We start from the raw sequence: 24216 nt of genomic DNA, 5'->3' as shown, positions 1-24216 counted from the left end.
TTATTTTTGTGGGCTTGCCAAGGAATAGCAAAGGACAAAGAAAGGAGAGAATGAGGGCTATGAGGAGAACATAGGTGAGGGTCCGATTGTTGGCTTTGACTATGGGAGTGTCTTTGTGCTTGATGAAGATCCTAAGCACCAAAGCTGTAATGAAAGTCAATAAAAGAGCAAAAGTGACCAAACTGATTCCCAGAGGTTCATCATAAGACAGGAAGCTAATATATTTTGGAAGACATATATCCTGGCCAATGTTTGGGTACTGATCTTCTGGATATTGAAAACAATCATCCATGTCTGGAAAAATAATAATCAAAGAATATGTTTACTGAATATGTTTAGAGTTCAGTGGTGGTAGGGGAAGAGGCTTCCATAGCTTTTTATTTTATATCCCATTTTTTACTCGACTCTTCAAGGCAGTCAACAACATTTAGAAAACACAGCAGATTAAAAGCAAAACTACCAGCCCCTATAAGAGTTTTATGAACCACATTCTTAGGAAGAATCTGTATAGAGTTTGGGAGAAATATAAAAACTGCTGGAAAGAAAATCACCTTTATGGCTTTCTCCTATCAAGGCAATTACAATTAAAGAGTTAATATGGATAGACAATAAGTGACTTACAGGGAATTGCTGGATTTTACTGGGATGGGGGTGGGTGGGGTGTAACCCAAACGGAAACCAATTAAAAACCTAAGTAGTCAAGTTGCAGACTGGTTGCAATATCATCAGTTACATGATATGTTTAAATTAGACAGAAAGAACTGTTTTTTGGACCATAGCTCACAATTCAAAATTCAAAACAGAACTTTTATAAAACAAAGATAAACTTTTGTCTAAAATACACAATCTTTTATTAAAATGGGAAACAAAAATTAGCTTGTTAAAGCTTCAATGACGCACTGGGCAATAGATAAAGGACACAATATAGATCTTAACCTCTGGGAGAAACTTTGGAAAAGTGACTTGAAAATTACAGCATGTTATTCTTTGAAAGAGAACTATTTGAAAATGATTCATAGATGTTATTTAACTCGAAGCAGGTTGGCTAAGATTTACAAGACAGAATCTAATAAGTGTTGGAAATCTAAAGGTGTGGAGGGAACATTATTTCACATGTGGTGGGCATGTAAAAAGGTAAAAGAATATTGGGAAATGATTTATAATGAACTAAAAAAAATGTTTAATATTACTTTCCCCCTAAACCCAGAGTCCTTTCTGCTGGGGATAACCCAAACTGAAATTCCTAGTTATCAGAAATATTATTGATGTATTCAACATCTGCAGCTCATGTCTTGTTAGCCCCAAAAATGGAAAGTGAGTGGTGTTTCAACTAAAGAGGATTGGCAAACTAAGTTGACAGAATATGCACAACTGGCAGACTTAACATATAGAATAAAAGCGCAAGAAGAATATACGTTTAAGGAAGATTGGAAAAAGTTTATTGAGTATATGGAAAATAAGTGTGTATAGCTGAAAATGCTGGAAGCATGAAATTCAATCTTTATAATATCTAAATAATTCTTGAGGGACATAATACAGTGGTACCTTGGGTTAAGAACTTAATTCGTTCTGGAGGTCTGTTCTTAACCTGAAACTGTTCTTAAACTGAAGCACCACTTTAGCTAATGGGGCCTCCTGCTGCCACTGCGCCGTCACTGCATGATTTCTGTTCTCATCCTGAAGCAAAGTTCTTAACCCGAGGTAATATTTCTGAGTTAGCAGAGTCTGTAACCTGAAGCGTATGTAACTTTAAGCGTATGTAACCCGAGGTACCACTGTAGTGGAAAACTGATTTGAATGGTTATAATAAAATGTGCAGGGATGTAAGATATGTAAAATGAACCATGGAAAGAGAAGAAGGGAAGTCATTTGGAAGTCTGTAAAATGTTTATTTGAAATTGTAAAGCAGATATATATATATATATATATATATATATATATATATATATATGAAATCATTGACCCAGTAGATTTGTTCATTCTTACATGTAGATGTTTCAAAGGGGAGGGGGAAAAGAAAAGATAAAGACTAGCCTTCCTACCACTGTGTTGTCCCTCTTTCTAAAACCATTGCTTATTTATCCCTACCACCAGCAGCCCAAAAAGGAAAGCAAAGATGTTGAACCAAGGGTTCTATATCCACATGAGACTCCAGAAAGGGAGGCTCTTTCCCTCAGTCCCTTGTGACAATTTCTTTCTATGGGACGTGATTGGGATCAGAATACCCCTTCTGTCACAATTCCGGATGACCATGGAACCTCTCCCATAACACACTGTATCCATTTGGTTTGCTTCAACACGTCCATGCTTAGGAAGCTGAGCCCAGAAAAACAGCAATTATGTGCAGTGGTTCCCCAGTGCTTCAGTATGCCAGAGGGAGGCAATCAGTGTTTCAGCGGATACTAATGACATTGTTATTGAGGTACTCATTCCCATGAACTAATTAGATATGTGTCAGATGCATCAAAACTGTGATATGTGAACAGGCCCACTTTTTCTTCCCTCCATGTTCCACCATAAGACACATAGGACAGTGAGCACACAAACACAACATTTATGAGATGTCTTCAGGGTGATGGTTCAATGTTTTGAATGCGATGGAGGCAAAGAATCAGTCAAAGGAGACTGAGGTAAGAATGAAAGCGAGGTGGGTCTGCATGGGTGCAGTGTCAAAATTGGTGGGCGAGGGTCGCATGAAGGTAAGAATCCGATTTGCTATAATAAACATCTTCACTCGCTGTTCCAGGGATCTTCCTCTGATACCAGTTCACAGTTGTTCATATTTCATGAATTTGCTGCTTCTTCATTCTGGTTTAGAAAGCTTTGTAGTTGTTTTCATATCATATGATGGAGAAACAGGAATGTCTCTTGGCTCATCCATACTGTTGTTTAATATGGATAGTAAGAACGTCCATTAATTCTCCATTGTCCATATGATGTCCTCATCTACATTGCTGCCTTCCCAAACTCTTCCCTTCCCTTAATCCAGATTTTCTCATACCTTCTTATGTTTGGAGTATTCTGGTATAAGAAAATCTGGTTTGAGGGAGGGGAAGTGTGTGGGAAAGCACCAATTTGGAATAGAGTGACATGGACTATGGAGAATTAATGGAAGTACAGGAAGAGTACTATTGAGAGCCAGTGTGGTGTAGTGGTTAAGAGCAGTGGACTCATAATCTGGTGAACTGGGTTCAATTCCCTGCTCCTCCACATGCAGCTGCTGGGTGATCTTGGACTAGTTACACGTCTCTGAAGTCTCTCAGCCTCACTCACCTCACAGGGTGTTTGTTGTGGGGGAGGAAGGGAAATGAGATTGTTAGTCACTTTGAGACTCTTTAGGGTAGTGATAAAGCGGGATATCAAATCCAAACTCCTCCTCCTCCTGCTCTTCTTCTTTTCACATTAAATGACTGTATGGATGAGCTTTTCACATGGTAAAGCTGGTGGGGAGAAAGTGTTGCAGCAGTTGGGGCAAAAAGGGGTTTAGAGGCAAGTGGAGGGGCAGGAGAGAGAGAGAAAAAAGCAGTTTTCTGACATCTACAAAAGCAACCAGGAGCAATCACTGAAGGTTTGCTTTTTTGTAGAGCGGGAATCTGAAATAAAACAAAACAATGAGTGTAGAGTGGTTACCACTCATTTTTTTCCTCCAACTGCACCCAATCCAATAGGTTGGAGTCTTAGAAAGGTCTACTCAGAAGGAAGCCCTATCTAGGACTCATGCACACTTCTGCTTGGTCTACCATTTCCCCCCAGGAAAACCAGCAGTTTACCACTGAATGGGATCAAATGTCAATCAGGATTTCTATGGATTGACGTTTGCTCTGATTTAGTGCTAAAGAGTGGGTTTTCCAAGGGAAAGAACCTGGGCAAAGGCAAAACTACTAGGACTCATGCCCAAAAAGCACGAGACAAGCACAAAACCACTCAGACCTGTGCTTTCTAGGCACAGGACCAGCAGAAGTGTGGATGAGCCCTTTAGTTCAGTAGGTCTCACTAAGAGCGTTGCAGCTCCAAAGTAAGCACCACTTAATGCAGAGGAACATGCATAGTTGGACTCCTAAGCACATTTAGAAAAGGTGCAGACCACACTTTTAAAACACATCCAATGCATATTTAAAGCACATAACTCTATTGTGTAATAAAGAATCCAGAAAGGGGCTGTTTCTGAAGAGTAATAATATATAGGTTCTGTTCTGTTTAGAGTATAACCAGTGAATTGAAGACGTTTCCTATGAACATAACTCTGCATGCATAAACCTGACTTACTGTAAGTCTGAATCCAACACTAGGATCCAAAACACACATTGGGGGTGGAAAATGAATTATTCCGTTAATACCGCTCCCTTAAAGGGCAAACCTGCTTAGCCTATAGTCAAACAGGCAAATGATACCTGCTCTTGAAATGCAAACGTGTTTTTGTTCTGTAATTCCAGATGGAGTTGGCCAATGGAACTGATGTCACAGAATTCATTTTGCTGGGATTTGCAGGAGGGCAAAAGAAACATTTGTCGTTGCTCCTTTTTTTGACTGTTCTTTATGTGGTCACCTTGGCTGAGAACATAATCATTATCACACTGGTGGTTCTAGACACCCACTTGTCACGAATTCCCATGTATTTCTTTCTGAGCAACTTCTCCTGGCTGGAGATGTGCTACGTATCCACCACTGTACCCCGCATGCTCTTTGATCTGGTGACCCGTCATGGGAAAATCTCCTTCCAGGCTTGTTTTCTCCAGTTCTACGTCTTTTTCTCTCTTGGTGGAATGGAAGGTTTCTTTCTCTCAACTATGGCTTTCGATCGGTACTTGGCAATATGCTACCCACTACGTTACCCACAAATTATGTCCCAAAGTGCCTGCAATACCCTTGTGGCTGCTTGTTGGATTGTTGGCTTTCTGTGGTTTATTATACCAGTGAGTTTGATCTCCAAGTTGTCCTTCTGTGGACCAAATGTCATTGACCATTTGTTGTGTGATCCTGGGCCACTTCTGTCTCTGGCCTGCCCGCCACTAGGAAATGTTCCTTTCATCCATCAGATTTTTGTGAAAACGGTGGTTTTCATCAACTTATCCTGCATCGTGCTGTCCTATAGCATTGTGATTTTCACTCTGATGAAAACTGCTAACCAAGGCAGTTGTAGGAAGGCTTTCTCCACAGTATCATTTCACCTAGCAGTGGTGACTATTTTCTATGGTTCTGTAGCAGGGGTATACTTAGCTGATCTAGGTGGAGAAAGCCACTCAGAAAGCCAAGTCAGAAAGGCAGCAGCACTCTTTTACACTGCCATTACACCTTTCCTTAATCCCCTGGTCTACTGCCTGAGGAATGATCAGATGAAAGAGGCAGCAAGGAAGTTGTTCGAGAGAATGAAAAAATGGTGGTGAACTGGAGAACACTGATGGTGTGAAGATGTTGAAAGAAGAAAATGAAGTGGAAGACCCAACCAGTCACCCAAAGAGATAAAACTCATATTCTATTTTTTGTTTTTCAAAAATTGTATTGATTAGTTACTTAAAAAGTGCAACATAGCAAAAAAACAAAAAAAAAATCCAATATTTAAACCATCATGCATCACAGGCTGGAAGGACAAAAGTACAAAGATACAACATTGCTTCAAGGGGATGATAAAGAATTAATTCATACAAAGATTTCCTTTTCAAATAATAAAGATTTCTCCAGCTGTGAATTCTATTATTTTTAAGACTAAATGTTCTATATAGCCTTAAATGAACCAGCCATTTGCATATACTAATGGCACTGAGTGACCATGTGCCTCAGTATTTGTATAAAAATATAATCATGCCACACACACACACACACACACACACACACACAAATTAAGTCAAACTCTGCCTTTTAGATACTTTTAGTTCAAGAAGGGCAACTTGACAAAACCTTGAATACCAACAATCCAAATGATTAAGATTAAAGGTCTTCCAGGATTTGGCAATAGAGCCCCGGACTGCTGTTAAGAGATGATAAGTATGTTCTTTATTTTTCAAATCTCATTTTGTTACCGCATATAGATACAAAAGTGCCAGGTGAAATTATTGGGTAATTGTTTGGTTGTCAAAGAGCTCTCAGTGAATACATTCAGCCTTCTATGAGCAGTCCCACCACATGTACTTATATGTACCAACTATGTGGAAGGGCCCCCACCCCAAAAATGTCCCTAGTTGCCTGCTATGACTTGGTGGCTGCTTGTTGGATTTTGTTGATTTCTTATCCCAGTGTCTTTGATATCCAAGTTGTCCTTCTGTGAACCCAATAAAGCCATGAGAATCAGTAACTTAACGTTAACAACAACAACAACATGTAAAATATTACGTGCCTGTTCCATAGCAAATCAAAGCAGGGCTTTCAGATTTTCTTCCTCTGTTCTGATCTATGATGCACACCTGTTGCCTGTTCTTTCTGAAAACAGCTAAAAAGACAATAATATAAATGAATGAACAGACATGAATGCATAAAATGTCTGTCAAATGCAGACTTCTCTTGTGATGCTCTTTTCTGAATATCTTATTATACAGAAACCCTTCATTCTTGATGTTAGTCAGCAGGAACCTTGGTATCTCTTGCCACCCAAGAGAACTTAACCACGCATGAATGTCTCACAGAAATTGTAATTCTGTTGTTGTTTTTTTAAAAAATATTTATTAAAGTTTTACAAAAACATAAATACAAAAACATATAATAAAGAAAAAAAGAAAAATAAAGATAAAAGCACAGAAAAAAATAAGAAAAATTAAAAACAATTCCATTTTTCATAACTTAAAACTCATTTGCTTGTTTCTTTGACCTCCTCACACCTCCCCTTCTTGTATTCCCATTTGAATAATCAAATCAGCAAATCCTTACCCTCTTTCATTTATCTTAGCTCTATATCTTAACATTTTATAACTCTGTATTTTCATCCATTATCAATTCATTTTTGCATATTCTTATTAACTTTGTTGCTAATACCACTTATTTCCAATCCAGCATCATTTTCACATTCATTAATTTTACAGTGTTTCTGCAAATAATCTTTAAATTTCTTCCAATCTTCTTCCATCAACTCTTCTCCCAGGTCTCGGATTCTGCCAGTCATTTCCGCCAATTCCATAAAGTCCATCACTTTCATCTGCCACTCTTCCAGGGTGGGTAGATCTTGTGTCTTCCAATACTTTGCAATAAGTATTCTTGCTGCTGTTGTTGCATACATAAAAAACGTTCTATCCTTCTTTGGCACCAATTGGCCGACTATGCCCAGGAGAAAGGCCTCTGGCTTCTTCAGAAAGGTATATTTAAATACCTTTTTCATTTCATTATAGATCATCTCCCAGAAAGCCTTAATCTTAATCTTGTAATTCTGAATAGGTGATTATCTCACTTATAATTATCTAATTAATTGTGATTACATGCTACTACTTCTTCCGGTCTCAAGGCAGCTGTGGTAACCAAGACGAAAACTACAAGATACAAGGATTCAATAACTATCCCCATCTAGTTTGGTCTGAGGGCTTTGTAAATCAGATCATGGACATTTTAGAAGGCATAGTCTGAGCCACACATCATCCTGTGTGGGGCCATTCAAATCAGGCTGTGGGACTCAGCACAGAACCCAGTTAGGTATAATGTGGAGGCAACAGAATGGGTGTAGAGAAGGAATTCTTTCACAGAAGCTACTGCCACTGGCAGTCCTGTTCTTTTTGCCTCTGGTGGCATACAAGACACCTGACATCAAATGCAGTGTCAGCAACTCTCTTCCTATTCTTCACAAGTTTTATCAACCAGGAGACTTCATCATTGCCAGCATTATAGCTCAGATATATAGAGGCTTGGATCTTTCAAGTTATTCAAAACTATTTCGGTTGCATGGTGCCTGAGCTGATATACTTGATTATTTTAGAAAGTGTATAACCTGGTAAATCTATAGCCAGCTGCAGGGTATGTCACCCAATATTAAGTTAATTTCTGGAGCTGTAAGGGGTTTTTTTAGGGTTTTTTTTTTTAAAAAAATCATTTAATTTGTAAACCCCATTGATTCCAATCTGGTGAATGAGCATGATCTACTTGCTCTGCAGAATAAGAAGTGTTTCGTTACTGGGAATAGGGGTGCATCAAGAGATAGCAGTTTTGCCTTCCATTCTTTCCATACCATCAAATCTGACTTCAAAAAGGTTGATTATGCTTCTAGTACATAGCTGTTGTTTTTTTGTTAAGGGAGTGATTGTAGAAAATCTCAAACTCTACCATCATCCATTTTAAATTTTGGAACCCGAAGCTTGCAGGTTCAAAAGAATATTACATAAATGAGCAGACTCTCTACGCCACTTAAGATTAGGTACTGCAAATCTTCAATAAATTGACAGTTTTATTTTCAACCCCTTTTCCAACGATCCCTAACATGAAATTAATTCACAGCTGCCACACATGGCTCCACAATTTCACCAAGCTGTCTACTATTAAGCCAACATCTCTTTCCATGCCAGTTCACACCTAATTAGTGTGTATGTGAAGTTAGGATTTTTGGTCCCAATGTGAATCAATTTACTCTTATTTACACTGAGTTACATTTCTGCCCCTCCTCAATTTAATGCACATTTATGCAGTGGGGAAAGACTCTTTTGGAGCTCCTCACAATCCCCTTTTGTTTTTACCACCCTGAACAGTTGGGTGTCTTCAACTCAAAATAACAGACAATTGCCTGTGGAATTACCCATGTTTCAGTATAGCAAATGAAGATGTTCCGTCCCAAAAGAGAGTTTGTTTTAGTGGATAATGAGAACATTCCTTAGAGACACATCTCCAAGGGCTGCTGAATATTTAACACCATCATTCAAGCGTTAGTCCACAGACAAGTCTACCATCTCTTTCTAAAAGACACAGGAAACAACTATATATTTCTTTTCACAATCTGTGAACTCCGACACAGCCAAGGTGGTGAGCCTTCTGCTGGAGGGATTGACTTCTTACATGCTACTGAAGTACATAAATTGATACCTTTAACAAGGCAAAGGAGACTGTGGTAAGAGACCAGAGGGGATGTAATTCAATGGGTAGCCCTATTCAGAAAGATTATGGGCAAGGAAATGTTGACACATCAATATGGCGCATCATCTGAGACAAAGAGGAAAGTAGGAGAGAAAGATCTTTACTTACTTACTTACTTACTTATCTATTTATACCATTTCTACCACACTCATAATCTAAAAAAGATCCCAGAGAAGCTTACAGAACAATGACAGCAGCAGCAGCAGCAGCAGCAGCAACAACAACAACAACATCGACAACATCGACAACATCATCATCATCATAATGCAAGAGGGTCTCAGAGGGAGGGAGGGAGGGAGGGAGGGAGGGAGGGAGAGAGAGAGAGAGAGAGAGAGAGAGAGAGAGAGAGAGAGAGAGAGAAGTACAGGGCTCTCAGATGAAATCCTCAGAGTTGTTATCCAACAGCATACAGAGTGCTAAAACTTGTCCACCCCTGATTTATTACTAAATCGGGATGGTTCACAACAACAAAAAATACAAAATAAGAACACAAATTACATAATACATAAACAAACAAACAAACAATACACTAGCCCTAGATTCCTACACACTTAAAAAGAAATGGCTATGTTGATGACGACAGATGCTTAAGGAAGTCCACTCCTATGGACTACAAGGGTGTTTCAAAGAAATAAGAACATAGGTAGTCAACAGGATGCACTTCAGATTATGATGGACTACAACTCTCATGAACCTGGACCATTGGTTATCTGGGCTGGAACTGATGGGAGTGGGGAGTCCAACATAATCTGGGAAATGCCATTTAGATATTCCATGTTCTCACATACCATTCTGATAATGATATGGTGGTGCACATTTTAGTGGTCATAGGTAAGTTTAGAATACTTGGGAAAGGCCATAGTTCAATGGTAGACCAACTGCTTTGCATACAGAGTATCTCTGGGGCACCGCACTGGAAACCTCAGAAGCTGCTACCCATCAGTGTGGACCATACTGAGGATAAAGGAGCAATGGCCCAACTTGGTATAAGGCAGCTTCCTATATTCTTCTGAAACTTTACATATTTTGGTCCTAAGAGGTATAATTCAGCTATAACTTAGCTACCTACCTGTATATTTATCTTTAAGTCTTTATCTATGTGCTATTGACTACTTTATTATGTTCATAATTTAGAGAATCTTCTGATTAAGTGGCCTATGATTTTTCCCTCAATAAATAAATGCAAATTAAATGGATGCAGCACAATTACTTGTTATGCCTCATAACTGATATGTAATCTCAAGAATAAGTATATGTAATCTAAAATGAAGGAGGCGGACTATTCTGCTGCCCTCCTTAAAAGCAGCGTGCCTGGTTAGTCTTTGCTTTTCAATGAAAGCAGAGAGGGAGACAATGGTTTGTGGTAGTGTTTTCCTCTCAGCGTAAGGATTTATTCTCTCAGCACACACTGTGCTCAAATGATAAGCTTGCTGAGTCTACAGGCAGACAGGGAGATGATACTCGCTCTTGGTATGTGACTGTGTTTCTGTTTTGTGATTGCAGATGGAGATGGCCAATGGGACTGATGTCACAGAATTCATTTTGCTAGGATTTGGAGGTGGGCCAAAGAAGCATTTGCTGCTCCTCATTTTTTTGACCGCTTTTTATGTGCTGACTTTGGCTGAGAACATGACCATTATCACCTTGGTCGTTCTAGACTCCCACTTGTCACGACTTCCCATGTATCTCCTTCTGGGCAGCTTCTCCTGGCTGGAGATATGCTATGTGAGCACCACTATACCTCGCATGCTCTTTGACCTAATAACCCTTCATGGGAAGATCTCTTTCCAGGCTTGCTTCCTCCAGTTCTACATCTTTTTTTCTCTTGGTTGCACTGAGGACTTCTTCCTCTCTGCCATGGCTTTGGATCGGTATTTAGCCATATGCCACCCACTGCGTTACCCACAAATTATGTCCCAGAATGCCTGCTATGCCCTGATGGCTACCTGTTGGATCCTTGGCTTCCTGTGGAACATTGTCCCAGTGACTTTGATCTCCAAGATGTCGTTCTGTGGACCAAACATTATTGACCATTTGTTGTGTGATCCTGGGCCACTTATGTCTCTGGCCTGCCCCCCACTAGGAAATGCTCCTTTCATCTATCAGATATTCGTGAATGCTGTGATTTTGGGTAATTTATTGTGTGTCATCCTGTCCTATGGTGCAGTGATTCTCTCTCTGGTGAAAACCTCTAGCCAAAGAAGTCACAAGAAGGCTTTCTCCACCATATTCTTCCACCTAATGGTGGTGACGATTTTTTATGGTTCTGTGGCAGGGGTATACTTAGCTGCTCCAGGTGGAGAAAGCAACTCAGAGGTCACAAAGGCAGCAACAGTCTTTTATGCTGCTGTCACACCTGTCCTCAACCCACTGATCTACTGTCTGAGGAATGATAAGATCAAAGAGGCAGCAGGGAGGTTGTTGAAGAGAATGGAGAAATGTTGGTGCCCTGGAGAATATTGATAGTGTAAAAATTTTGGAAGAAAAAAAAAGGAGAAGCAGAACACCAGCCTTCCCCAATAAAAATTGGGGTAGGATGGGCTGTTGCACTTATTATAGCAGATGGGTGTATCACATTTCTGTAATATTATTTTTTTTACATGAAATTCTTGCTGCTAGAAGTATGATGCATTGGCCGGTTTATACTAGCATGGTTTTGTTTTTGTCTTTGTTTTACTTAAGGGAATATTCAAAAATGGTATTTCCTGAATGTGTCACAAAGCAAGAGGGTTAAGACAGAAACTTAGTGCCCCAGAGGGAAAGCACAGATTAAGGAAGCAGCTACCAGCAAGTGGCTCAGCACAAACAGTACAGAGACCAAGCAGGAGGGAGAGAAAGAGAATGCCAGCTAGTTTAAATAAAGCCCATCATTTTCTGTTACTCCTGCCTGATTATTATAAAAAAGTGCATATAATGATAATTAGAACAACTCGAAACATTCTCTACCTTCAGTCTTGCTCTGAATATGTTTCCTTCAAGTGCTGAACTTGGGATGGGCTGCGACAATTGTTTTGTAACCAAATCACACCCACCCCAATGAACAAAAGGGAGGTATCTGGATAATTGGCAAAGTATATAAAATTTAGTGGATGGGTGGGGGATAAAAGCTCCCTCCAAAACAAGAGGTGGGGTGGGGGGCAGGGGGTAAAGGTTAAAGTTTAAGGTGCATAACATGTAATGTTTGTATGCATGCACTAAAATTAAAACTTATGTAGAGATTTGCACTCTGGCGATCTTCAAAAGGACACCTGTCTATCCCAGCAGGCCTGGCCGGACCGGGAGGATACATCACACATATGACATCATGTATGTGGAATGCCTGCCCCCCCCCCATGTTGTGCCCAACTTGGTGTGCCTGAGATGAAGGGCAGTATACAAATTTAAAATACTACTAAAAATCATAATAATGTTATTAATGGGTGCTAGACATTGTGGCTACAGTCTCCCTACATTGTTGTGTTGCTGGAAGACACCGGTGGGGTGAATTGCTTGTGTGTTTACACATAGGCATCTGCTTGGTCCGTGAGAAGAGGATGCTAGTCTACATGGGCCCCTGGACTGATCCAGTAAAGTTCTTATGTTCTGTGCTGTTTAACATCTACAGTGTATGAAAGCACTTATTGAGGTCATCTAAAGATATAGAGCAAATAGAAAAGAGTACTTGGCTACATTAACATGGATATTATATCTAACGAATTATTAACATTTATTTATTTATTTATTTATTTATTTATTTATTTATTTATTTATTTAGTCCACCTCATCATCACTTGATGTCTGCAGATCTTGAAGCTGTTTACAACAAAGAAACTTTTTAAAATGTAATCCAAATCTATAAATATACAATGAGCACAGTTTCAAATGATTTTTTTATTAAGAAAAATTGCAAAATATTACACAATATACACAATTTTAAACCATTCATGCTTATATTGCAGCCAGATGGATCACTTCACAACAATGAAAGACCTAAGCTTGGATACGAGTGTGTTTGTGTGTATGTTTATACAGTGGTACCTCGGGTTAAGAACTTAATTCGTTCTGGAGGTCTGCTCTTAACCTGAAACTGTTCTTAACCTGAGGTACCACTTTAGCTAATGGGGCCTCCCGCTGCCGCCGCACCACCGCCGCGCAATTTCTGTTCTCATCCTGAAGCAAAGTTCTTAACTCAAGGTACTATTTCTGGGTTAGCGGAGTTTGTAACCTGAAGCATCCGTAACCTGAAGTGTCTGTAACCCGAGGTACCACTGTATCTATATAGGCTTATAGCCATTCCAGAACAGTTAACCCACCAAAAAGATTTATTCAAGGGACAATCAATACCAGGCCTATTCTTAGTGTGGCATCACTTTACCCTTTATACAAATAAAAGAGACTCTGCAAAACACCCACCCACCACAAATTACAGTATACACAGATTTGGAACAAAGACTAATAATGAGTAAACATAAGTGATAAGAACTAGAAATTGACAGAGGTTTTCTCATCCAATAACAGCTCACTAGGATGATACAAAGCATCTATCTCTGCTTCCTGTTGCATCTGTTAAGAAAATCAGTGACCCTGTCTGCTTTATGCCAACATCCTCAGTGTTTCCATAAGACCCCCTGGGAGATATGTACCAAAAACCATCATTTTGCAATGACATTTGTCTTTGTTATTAAAGTGAAAATAATTAGAATTTACTCCAAATGCGGGGTGGGGGTCCTCAGCCACACTCCTCTTCCCAAGTCACACTCTCACTAACCCTGCTTCACACCCCAAGTGTTTTTCCCTTGATGGAATGTTTCCTTGAACTTAGCTGATGCCTCTTGCTTGTTTGGCTGGAGAACAGAGAAGGTTGTGTGAATGTGTATGGAAACTAACCCACAATACAAAGCTAGAATTCACATTTGGTGCTCTGCCTGCTTTCACCTCTGGCCCTGCCCACTCCTATGTGCTCCTCTGGAAGTTTGACAAGAAGGCAACACAGCCTTTGGTCTGAATAGGCTTCCCAACCCTGATGTTATCATGGGTGGTGAGATTCATTTCATTATAATTTAGCAACTGGCCATCAGACAAATTGTGAAAAATCCCAACAAATGGTTTCGGGTTTCTTCTTAAAGCTAAGAACTGAACTGCCTTGTCGGGGAATGTGGTCATCAGGTAACTATGAACTCATTCCTGATTTCTTATCATACCTTAGATTGTTTTGGTGTGCTGTGCAAAACACATCAGCAGAGAAAGTTGCTTCTCTCTATACAGCTCTGTACATATCAGCTGTACATACTTGGGTGCTTTGCTTTGTTGTTGTTGCCTCCTCTCCCCACTTTTTAAGTTGTTTGCTTTCTCCCCAGTGACCTCACCTTTCTCCTCAGCAACCTGCCCACTGCCTCTTTCACCTGATCATTCCTCAAGCAGTAGATCAAAGGGTTGAGAAAGGGTGTGATGGCTGTGTAGAAGAGGGTCACTGCCTTGGTGACCTCTGACTGGCTTTCTCCACCTGGAATCAAGTACATCCCTGCAACCGAGCCGTAGAAAAGTGTGACCACCACAATGTGGAATGATATGGTGGAGAAGGCCTTCCTACGATTACCTTGGCCAGAGGTTTTCATCAGGGTGAGAATTACAGTGCTGTAGGACAGCACAACAAAGGAGACATTGCCTATAATCAGACCATTGAGGCAAATCTGGCTGAATAGGGGGGCATTTCCGAGTGGAGGGCATGCCAGGGCCAGAATTGGTCCAGGATCGCACAAGAAGTGGTCAATGGTATTAGATCCACAGAAGGACAACAGGGAGATCAAAACTGCTGGGACAAGGTACCACAGGAAACCAACAACCCAACATAGAGCTACCAGAGTGTAGCAGAAGTGTGGGGACATTATGTGTGGGTAGCGTAGTGGGCAGCAGATAGCCAAGTACCGGTCCAAGGCCATGGTTGAGAGGAAGAAGCATTCAGTACAACCAAGTGAAAAGAAAATGTAGAACTGGAGGAAGCACTCATGGAAAGAAATGACCCCATGAGGGGAAGCTAGGTCAAAAAGCATGCGAGGCACAGTGGTGGATACGTAGCACATCTCTAGCCAGGAGAAGTTGCTCAGTAGAATATACATGGGAAGTTGAGCCAAGTGGTTGTCTAGAAACACCAGTGTGATAATGGTGATGTTCTCCACCAAAGTGAGCATGTATAGAATGGTGAAAAAAATGAGGAGCAGGAACCGTTTGTGCTGTCCAGTTCCAAATCCCAGCAAAATGAATTCTTGGACAGAAGTCGTATTGTCCATCTCCATCTGGAATCAGATGGATGACTGATCACTGTAAACCGCATAGAGGTTATGTCTGTCTTCTTGTCTCTCTGTTACCACTGAAAGACAGAGGAAAAGTAAGGAAAAGTGATGTTTCCAACTTCTCTTTCAGATCACAGTTGATTATAAAAAGTAAACATGGTAAATGTATTCAGAATAGTTTGGCTTGGGTTAGTGTAATCTTGAACATACCCAAGGTTGACCCCTTGACCCTTATTGTGAATATTGTTCACAGTCTTAGTGAAGTATCGTCACTTGGCTGCTGGAACCTGAAATGAGGCATTTAATTCATTGAAATTAAATAGCTGCCCATCAGCCTTTCTCCTAATTTTGCAATGATGCTTGTGTGTGTACACACACACACATACACACATGCACAATATCTACAAAATGTGAATCTTCGGATAAAGTATATTTAGAAATGCATCCTTTCATAAAGGATATATTTTAGAAATGTGTATTTTTCAAGAAAATCCATTCAAAAATACTATTTTAAATGGGAGTTTTCTTGTAGCTATTAAAGTACAGTTTAATGCAGAATCAAGACTGAACAGACTTATGAATGAGCACCTGCAAAAGTGACATTAACTAGAAATACACTCATCTACCTACAATTTTATTCCTAGTCTACCCCCCCCCCGCACCACCACCTTTTGTTCTTTTGCAGATGGGTGACCCCCTCCCAAAAGCTTCTCAGCTCTTTCCTGAGACAAGGAGCAAACATAGACCTGTCAAACACCTTGAATGAAGGTCATCCCATCTTACGTTACTAAACAATTTAAATGATACTTTTGGGTGAGATCTATTCTAAAATTCCATATTAGTGCAATACCTTTATTAGACCAACCAAATTATCACAAAATAGCATGCAGGCCTTCATGTTCCCCAGAATTCTTCATCAGATTAGATGTCAAGCAAAGTTGTGGGGTAGGGTGCTGGGGAGAGAGGAAGAAACTTTGGGTGGTGGCAAAGCCATGAGCCTACACCTTGTATAAGAGCCTTAAGATGGAGTGTAGGAAGAAGGAGAGATGTGACTAACACTCTTCTCCCATGTTCCATCTTAAGACTCTTTTGAGATGCAGACTCGTGGAGCAGTCAACTCCTCCCTACAACCCTTTCATTGTGTACCATCAAGCCCAATGAAGCTTCCACTCTATTTTGTGACATTTCAGTTGACCTAATAAAACTATTGCCCATGTGATTTAGAGATTTTTTTAAAAAGGTCCAGTGAGGTTAGTTAGTTAGTTAGTTAGTTAGTTAAGGTGGTGTCAATTTGCAAGATAAGAGGGTTTGTAGGCTCCAAATCAAGGCAGAGAACCAAATTATTTGGTTTGATTGTTAAGTAAAAATCAGGGATGCAGCTAGGAATCCCAGAGACATCTCACAGCCTTTCCCAAGTACTCATCTATGTCTCTCTGACCACACACTTCTATAATGATCTATCACATTTCCTTGAAGCAGCCTTCAACTGTTTCTAGAAGGTGGCACTCATTCAGATCTGATCCTCCCCAGTTCCACTCCAGTCTCCATTTCTTTACCTCAGTAGTTTTCGATACATTCCTCCATCCAGCTGAAGGCTCATCACAAATGTTGTGTCAGGATTTGTAGATGGGAACATGTTGCTGTTCCCTCTGCCTTACACGGGTGTTCAGTTGTCATAGTCATGGGCTATATGAGAAGAATGAGTGAGTCTTTGTATCTACTACGGAAATCTTGAATGCTCCTATTAAATATTAGGTGTCCCTTGGGAATGTGTCCCTCAAGAACCAATGCCATTAGCTATCAAAAGCCAAGAGACAGGTTACTTCCTTCTATCACGGTGAAAACACAGATAATTTCCATTGTTAAAAACCTTTGTTTTCTTTCTGGCTAAACAGGGACTGAATATTCTGATTGTGCTTTGTGTGTGTTCTACCCGTTTTTGGCTCCACTGCTGACTTGTATTTACTCCCAATTCATTGGACTCTGAGGCAATGTTTGGTTATTTTTAACCACCTTGGTTGAAGATTGTGGTGAAAAAAGTTACCTCAACAGGTCTATCACACTCTTACCTGCTAACTAGGTCTAAAGGGCACCAAATCAATTGTTAAACAGAGGTTTTTGGACATAGCTTCAATGACCTTCATGGGGACCCTGTTCCCCTCAGTCACTGGGGTTACCATGCCTTCCCTGTAAAGATGGAATACCATACTTGGGATAGTTAACAATCCCTAAATATAGCAGGGTTTTCTCTTTGGTAAGGTTTAATGTACTCCCTTCCAATTTATTAGACGGCAAATACAATAAAACACCAATGAACAATGGATACTTCCCTTCTAGCAACACAAAGGTGGATTCTGTCATCCAAAATGCCCCATTACACAACTCCTCCCTGGCCACTCTTATGAATCTCTTTGCTTCAGGACTCCAAGAAGTCACTCACAAGGCAAGTGGCAATGTTATTGAATAAGACCATTGTTATCAGACCACTTATGATTCCTCCATCTCTTATGGTCATTGTGTGCTTTCAGTTGTATTAATGTGCATTTTTATTAATGCTATTTATTGTTAATGTTTTAAAATGTTATAATGGTGTCTTTACTGCAAACAAATAAAAAGAAGAAGAGTAATCAGATGGGTGCATTGTGTTGTGGAACAGGTTCTGTGGTGGAATTTGGAATTTGGAGCAAGTTCTAAAGCCCCCACTCTCTGCTTCCTGAAGCCTGAAGCAAAACGAGCCAAACATGCAGAAATCAATTGTGACTGAAGAAATCTGAAGCACTGATTTAGACCAAGCCTCTGCCCAAATAATCCCACAAAAATAAAGAATCTGTTTCATTCACAATATTAAAATAGTAGCACAGTATGAACCCTTTTACCGGATAGGAATAAAATATTTAAGATGCTTTAATTGACTTTTTAGCTGAAATTTCTTGCACTGCAAGGGGTTGGATCAGATTATTTATTTTATTTATTAAGTTTATATACCTCCCTTCATCAAGCAATCCCAGGACAGTTCACAGAATAAAATGAAAGATAAAACACAATTAGATAATTAAACCGAAACAATCTTTGGCGATCTTTAGTATCCCACAGATACATTTAAAAGGCTGTAGGATATTAATCAGCCAAAGGCCTGGTTGAAGAAGAACGTTTTTGCCTGGCACCTGAAAATATATTATGAAGGCGCCAGGCGAACCTTCCCGAGGAGCCAATTCCACAAACAGGGAGCCACTACAGAAAAGGCCCATCCTTGTGTTGCCACCCTGTGGACCTCACATGAAGGCGGCACGTGAAGACTTCCCTTCCCTACCCATCCCTCCCCTTCCCTGAACCTAAGCTTCATCAGTGAACCAAAGCTTTACACACAGAGAACCCAAGTTGAAAAACAGGACCACAGTTTGGGCACAGGCCTTGCTCAGATTCTATATGTTGGCAATCTTATCAGTAAACAAGCTATCAAGCAGCAATGAGTCAGACCTAGCTCAGTATTTTTTATACTCACTTAATAGTGGCTCCCCAGGGCAGGAGTCCCAAACTGAATAAGATATGGGGAGGATAGGTAAGGCCCGCCCCACATAAGCACATGGCACGGTGCACGCACAGCATCTGAATGGCAATGCCCATCAACTTTGGGGGGCCCTGCTCCCCTCCCAAAATATTTTGTTGAGGGAGCCGAAGTCCCCTCAGCCCTTAGGAGTTGGCTCCTATGCCCCAGGGCTTCAGCCAGGGTGTTCAGCCCTTTCCAGAGATGCCCTACCACTAACCTATGACCCTTCCCCTAAAAAACTTCCCATTGGTTTACTTCTGAATATGATTTGGCCACATGGCACACCACCAAACTTCCTCAATAGTTTGTGAGTTCCTCCTTAGGTTCTTTTACTCTAAGTCAGGGGTCAGCAAACTTTTTCAGCAGGGGGCCGGTCCACTGTCCCTCAGACCTTGTGGGGGGCTGGACTATATATTGAAAAATAATAATGAATGAATTCCTATGCCCCACAAATAACCCAGAGATGCATTTTAAATAAAAGGACACATTCTACTCATGTAAAAACACACTGATTCCTGGACCGTCTGTGGGCCGGATTTAGAAGGTGATTGGGCTGGAACCGGCCCCCGGGCCTTAGTTTGCCTACCCATTGTCTAAGTGTTCCACAACCTTAACCATAGTAATACACAAAGGATTGTAATCAGTGACTTTTCTATTTCCTTTAGTTAGTGATTTTGTTTTATTTGTGATGTGTGTTTTGTTGCTTGTATTTTAAAATTTATCTCAAAATAGAAATCCATTTTTAATTAAAAAAATTAAAAAGAAAGAGAAGCACCTTCCAACAACCCAATTTGGAGGGTTTGGGATGTTAGCAAACTAAGATATTATAAATTATAAGGTCTTCAGCAATCTCTGAGGAGCTCTTGCCTTGAAGAAAATCAGAATTACTCTCGATAGGGCAATTCCCAATAGTGCTTCCTTTCTTCAATTAAAACCTATGCAAGTCTTTTCAAATAATGCTCTGAGCTTAGCATGGCACCCACAACGAATGTTTTCAGACACACCCTGTAGTGCAGACCTTTGGTAACTGCAGTCTCAGTTATCAAAGCCAGTTCTGAACAGGTGCAATGACAAAATTAAATATCCATGGACTCTAAATACTGAGACTTTATCTGTCTCAGGTCTTTGGGTGGTTGGATCAGCTTTCTGTGTGCTGTTGAGTTGAACTCTTTGTTGCCATGGAGGACAATTTTTTTCTTGACCCAAATTCATGTTGCTGTCATCTACTTGCTTGAAAGTTGCTATACATTCTTCAGAGATCCTCAATGTGAAGAGGCCCTGAGACATTTCAAACACAGCAGTAGATGAAAAAGGGTTCCAAAGGAATAGATTTCTCAGGACTGAGGTCAACCTACCCTGCCACCTCACCTATTGGCATAGAAACTTCTTTAACCCACCCTTTCTCCACCCAGCACAGTAGTTCTACCCTACTGGTATTCCTTTTCTGCAAATTAACAGATACCAGTCCTTATCTCAGAAATTGCTCAATGCTGAGGACAACTCATGCCACATCAACAGAGACTTCATCCATTCCAAACATTAGATTAACATTTTAACACTTGATAATTCGAGGCTAGCTTCCAGGCAGTTTTCTGTGTGATCCAGATGGAGCTGGCCAATGGGACGACGGTGCAGGAATTCATTCTGCTGGGCTTCCAAGTTGGACCACAGGGACGCCTGCTCCTTCTCATCTTCTTCACAGCAGTCTACACCCTCACGTTGGCTGAGAACTTCATCATCATCATGATAGTGGTTCATGATGCTCGCCTGGCTCGCCTGCCCATGTACATCTTGCTGAGCAACTTCTCCTGGCTGGAGATGTGTTATGTGACGTCCACTGCACCACGGATGCTCTTTGACTTGTCCTTCCCAGGTGGGGTCATCTCCTTCCATGCTTGCTTCCTCCAGTTTTACATCTATTTCTCCCTTGGTACTTCTGAATGCCTGTTCCTGTCAGCCATGGCCTTGGACCGGTTTTTGGCCATCTGCCACCCACTGCGCTACCCACAAATTATGTCTCCAGATTTCTGCTATGTCCTGGTGGCTGCATGTTGGATTTTGGGCTTCCTGTGCTACATTGTACCAGTGTTTTTGATCTCCAGGTTGTCCTTCTGTGGCTCCAATATACTTGATCACTTTGTGTGTGACTCTGACCAACTCTTAGCAGTGGCCTGTCCTCCCCTGGGGTACCTCCCCCTCTTCTGCTTCATTGTCACCTCTTGTGTGATTATGGTCACCTTCCTTTTCATTGTGGTCTCCTATACATGTGTAGTATTCACCCTGGCAAAAAGATCCAAGGAGAGCACTGGTATCAAGGGTTTTTCTACAGTGTCTTCCCACCTAGCAGTGGTGGCATTCTTTTATGGATCTGTGGCGGCTCTGTATATAGGGCACAGTGGAGAGAGTCACAGCGACAACACTAAAGTGATGACTCTATTTTATGCTTCTCTGGTCCCTATGCTCAACCCCCTCATCTACTGCCTCAGGAATAATCAGGTGAAAGAAGCATTGTTCGAGTTGTTGAGAACAAAGAGGGTGCTGTAGGAAAGTGGAGGGGAAAGGGATGTATTTTATCTGGAGTAAAAGTGGGAGGGTGGGTGACTTGCAAGCAATTGTTTTGGGATCAGATAGGCAATAAAGGATATACCAAGTGTGTACTTCAACATGTTTTATTGGTAGATGAGAATATGAAGCAGAAAGTACAGAAAAGCAGATATAACATATCACCCTTTCCGTTGCTTGGAGATCATCTCCTGTGCAATGGTACAAAACTCCTGAGAGTGAAGTTACATCCTCTCAAGTCCTTCCTATTCTCAAGGTCTGTCTGACAAATTCACTCAGCTTTATATACAGTTTTCATGTCTTAAGATGAAGCTAGCTAATCTTCCACCTTAATGACTGCTAAGTGCAGAGCCAATGTGTGACTTTAAAGGACTGGCTCATAGCCAAGGAGAAAGCTCAATTTCCTGTGCTAACCTTATGCACTTAAGGTAACTGGCAGCTGTTCAGTGCTATAATTTGGTGGCCAGGAAGGAAAACCCACCACTGCTCTTCCTGGTCTTAACCAGAAACCCAGCAGCCCTTAATCATGAGCTAATACATTTCTATACCCTATTAACTCCTTAAAGGATACAGCCTAGAAGGATTTTAATATTAGTCACTAAGCAGCTTCATGCCCCTATATTGGTTCTACATAAGGCATCAAAGAAATAACTTGTTGGAAGCAATCCACCTCCTCATGATATCACTGTCCTTCTTTGAGTTTCCAGTATGGTGCAGCCAGCTCTGTTTTCTTTAGCTTTGATTATTCATTTAGCTTCCATCACTGCTGAATACATTTTTGTTCCGGCAGACTTTCGTAGATGAATAAATGAGTCTTTACCATTAGTTAGGCTCCTCATCCTTTTTTAAATGTATTTGTTGTACTTCTGTTTTTAATGTCTTTTAACTCTCTTTAAATCACATTGAGATGGTGGTTTGAAAGACAAGTAATATATTAATTGTATTTATACGAATAGCAACAACAATTTTATGGTCTTGCCTATAGGAAATCCACATTATGGATTTGGTGAAGTGTTGTAGCTCAGTGGAAGAGTATTGACTGCGTACAGAAGGTTCCGGGTCCAATAAAAGGCATCTCCAGGCAATTGAGACAGACACTTGCCTGAAATCCAGGAGAGCTACTGCCAAACAATGTAAACAGTACTTTGTTAGGTGGAAGAATGACCTGACTCAGTATAAGGCAGCTGCCTATGTTTCTATTGCTGCTGTTGTGTAATTGAGGTGGGAGTTGGATAATTTGTCTGTTGATTTATGCTGCATTTTACTTCATTCATTGTATCCTGTCCTGAGAACTTTGGCTGAAGGGCCATCTAAATAAAACAATGAAATTACGAGTAATTCCCAGGGTTTGTTTATTCCACTTTTCTTTTTTCTAGTTGTTAATTTCCCAAGCCCTTCACTATTGAGTCCCTGGGCATCTCTCTGGGTGGGGTGGTTTCCTCCTGGGATTTTTGGATCTGTCTATTTAGTCTGCATTCTATCACTATGCTTAGAGGTGAGTTAAGGGAATCATGTACCTGGGTCAAGGATAGGGGGAAGAGGGGAGAAGGGTTGCCACCCTTGTGATGGTACCGGTGATTGAAGGTATATGGGGGATGGGGCAAGAGGGGACTAGTTATATCAAAAACCTAGTCCCTTCTTCTTTACCCACTATATCTCAGAATGTGGGGATGCTGGTTAGCTGACCCCCTAGTCAAGTATTGTTGCTTAATACGAAGTCTGCCCAGAAGGAAATATCTATCCAAAATTTGATAATGGATGAGGGAGGTAACTTGGCCTCTACAACTGAGACCTGGTGGCCCTCTGCTACTCCAGCAGTGTCCACTCTTGTACTCAATGCAGCACCAACCACCTGATATCATACATAGCAATTCCATCTCCCTCACTATGAGAGTAATTTACACAGTGTCTGGGTTTGAGGGATTGTTTGGGATTGTGTTGGGCCAGAGAGACAGAATGAGGGTGTTGTTTGTCTTCCATTCACTCCACAGTACTATAACCTCCCTAACTGTGCTGGCAGAGGTGGTCTTAGATGCCGTGTTGGATAACCCAATCACAGTAGTGTTGAGGGACTTCAATAGCCTTGCTGAGGCTGCCTCAAATGTGCAGTCTCATGACTTCATGGCCTCTATGACAAATATGGGGCTGTTTCAGAACTTCTCTGGTGCAACACATGCTGCTGCACAAATCCTTGATGTTGTATTTGCCACAAAGTGGGGTTGGGGAACATATTCCCAACTGAGCTTTGGGCTGAAAATGTCTACTTTGTGCTGTAGGAGTGGATCGATTCCTGAATTCTTTGAAGGTCTTTTCATATGACATGGCTGGTGCTCCTATTGGGGCTCATTTCACACTGTAGCTTGGTGAGATGGATCAAACCATGGACCCTATAGCTCCTGAGTGCCCTCATCATTGCTGTGGAGTGGAGCAAGTTGATCTCTTTGGTAGTCTTGTGACCTGATTACACATGAGATGAAACAGAAGGGTTGACAGGCAGAGTGCAGGTAGCATACATCTCAGCCTATATCTGACTGAACAGATATGAAGTCACATTACTGTGCCTTTCACATGGATGGGACATCAGTAAAGAAAGTATCTGTCCACCACTACTTGTTTCCACAAGTCTTGTAGTTTGTTAAGGGTGCTAGGAATTATAGCTCTGGGAAGTGTGAATTATGGTTCCCAGATTCTGTGGGGGAAGCCATGATTATTAAATTTCCATAGAATTTCTGTAAAATGTATGGTAGGGTGGAACTCAGAGTTCCCAGGGAGAGATCACTCAGAGTTCCCAGAGAGAGCAGC

At 40.9% G+C, this 24216-nt stretch overlaps 4 protein-coding genes across 4 annotated transcripts; 3 read left to right on the top strand and 1 right to left on the bottom strand.

Moving 5' to 3' along the window:
- Positions 1 to 4433: 4433 nt before the first annotated feature.
- Positions 4434 to 5384, top strand: LOC310747337 (olfactory receptor 11G2-like; the record flags this gene model as incomplete). Its single annotated transcript, XM_083581703.1, has 1 exon — positions 4434 to 5384. The coding sequence occupies one exon, from the start codon at positions 4434 to 4436 to the stop codon at positions 5382 to 5384; it is 951 nt and encodes a 316-aa protein (XP_083437829.1).
- A 5155-nt stretch (positions 5385 to 10539) lies between these two features.
- LOC310747336 (olfactory receptor 11H6-like) lies at positions 10540 to 11499 on the top strand (the record flags this gene model as incomplete). Its single annotated transcript, XM_083581702.1, has 1 exon — positions 10540 to 11499. The coding sequence occupies one exon, from the start codon at positions 10540 to 10542 to the stop codon at positions 11497 to 11499; it is 960 nt and encodes a 319-aa protein (XP_083437828.1).
- A 1287-nt stretch (positions 11500 to 12786) lies between these two features.
- Positions 12787 to 15308, bottom strand: LOC310747335 (olfactory receptor 11G2-like; the record flags this gene model as incomplete). Its single annotated transcript, XM_083581701.1, has 2 exons — positions 12787 to 12828; positions 14382 to 15308. The coding sequence occupies 2 exons, from the start codon at positions 15306 to 15308 to the stop codon at positions 12787 to 12789; spliced, it is 969 nt and encodes a 322-aa protein (XP_083437827.1).
- Positions 15309 to 20457: 5149 nt separating this feature from the next.
- LOC310747334 (olfactory receptor 11G2-like) lies at positions 20458 to 21396 on the top strand (the record flags this gene model as incomplete). The annotated part of the gene is made up of 1 exon (XM_083581700.1): positions 20458 to 21396. The coding sequence occupies one exon, from the start codon at positions 20458 to 20460 to the stop codon at positions 21394 to 21396; it is 939 nt and encodes a 312-aa protein (XP_083437826.1).
- Positions 21397 to 24216: the final 2820 nt, after the last annotated feature.

This window comes from Podarcis filfolensis, assembly GCF_964270895.1.
Source record: "Podarcis filfolensis genome assembly, chromosome: 13".
Taxonomy (NCBI): Eukaryota; Metazoa; Chordata; class Lepidosauria; order Squamata; family Lacertidae; genus Podarcis; species Podarcis filfolensis.
This window is presented reverse-complemented; position numbering and strand designations above follow the sequence as displayed.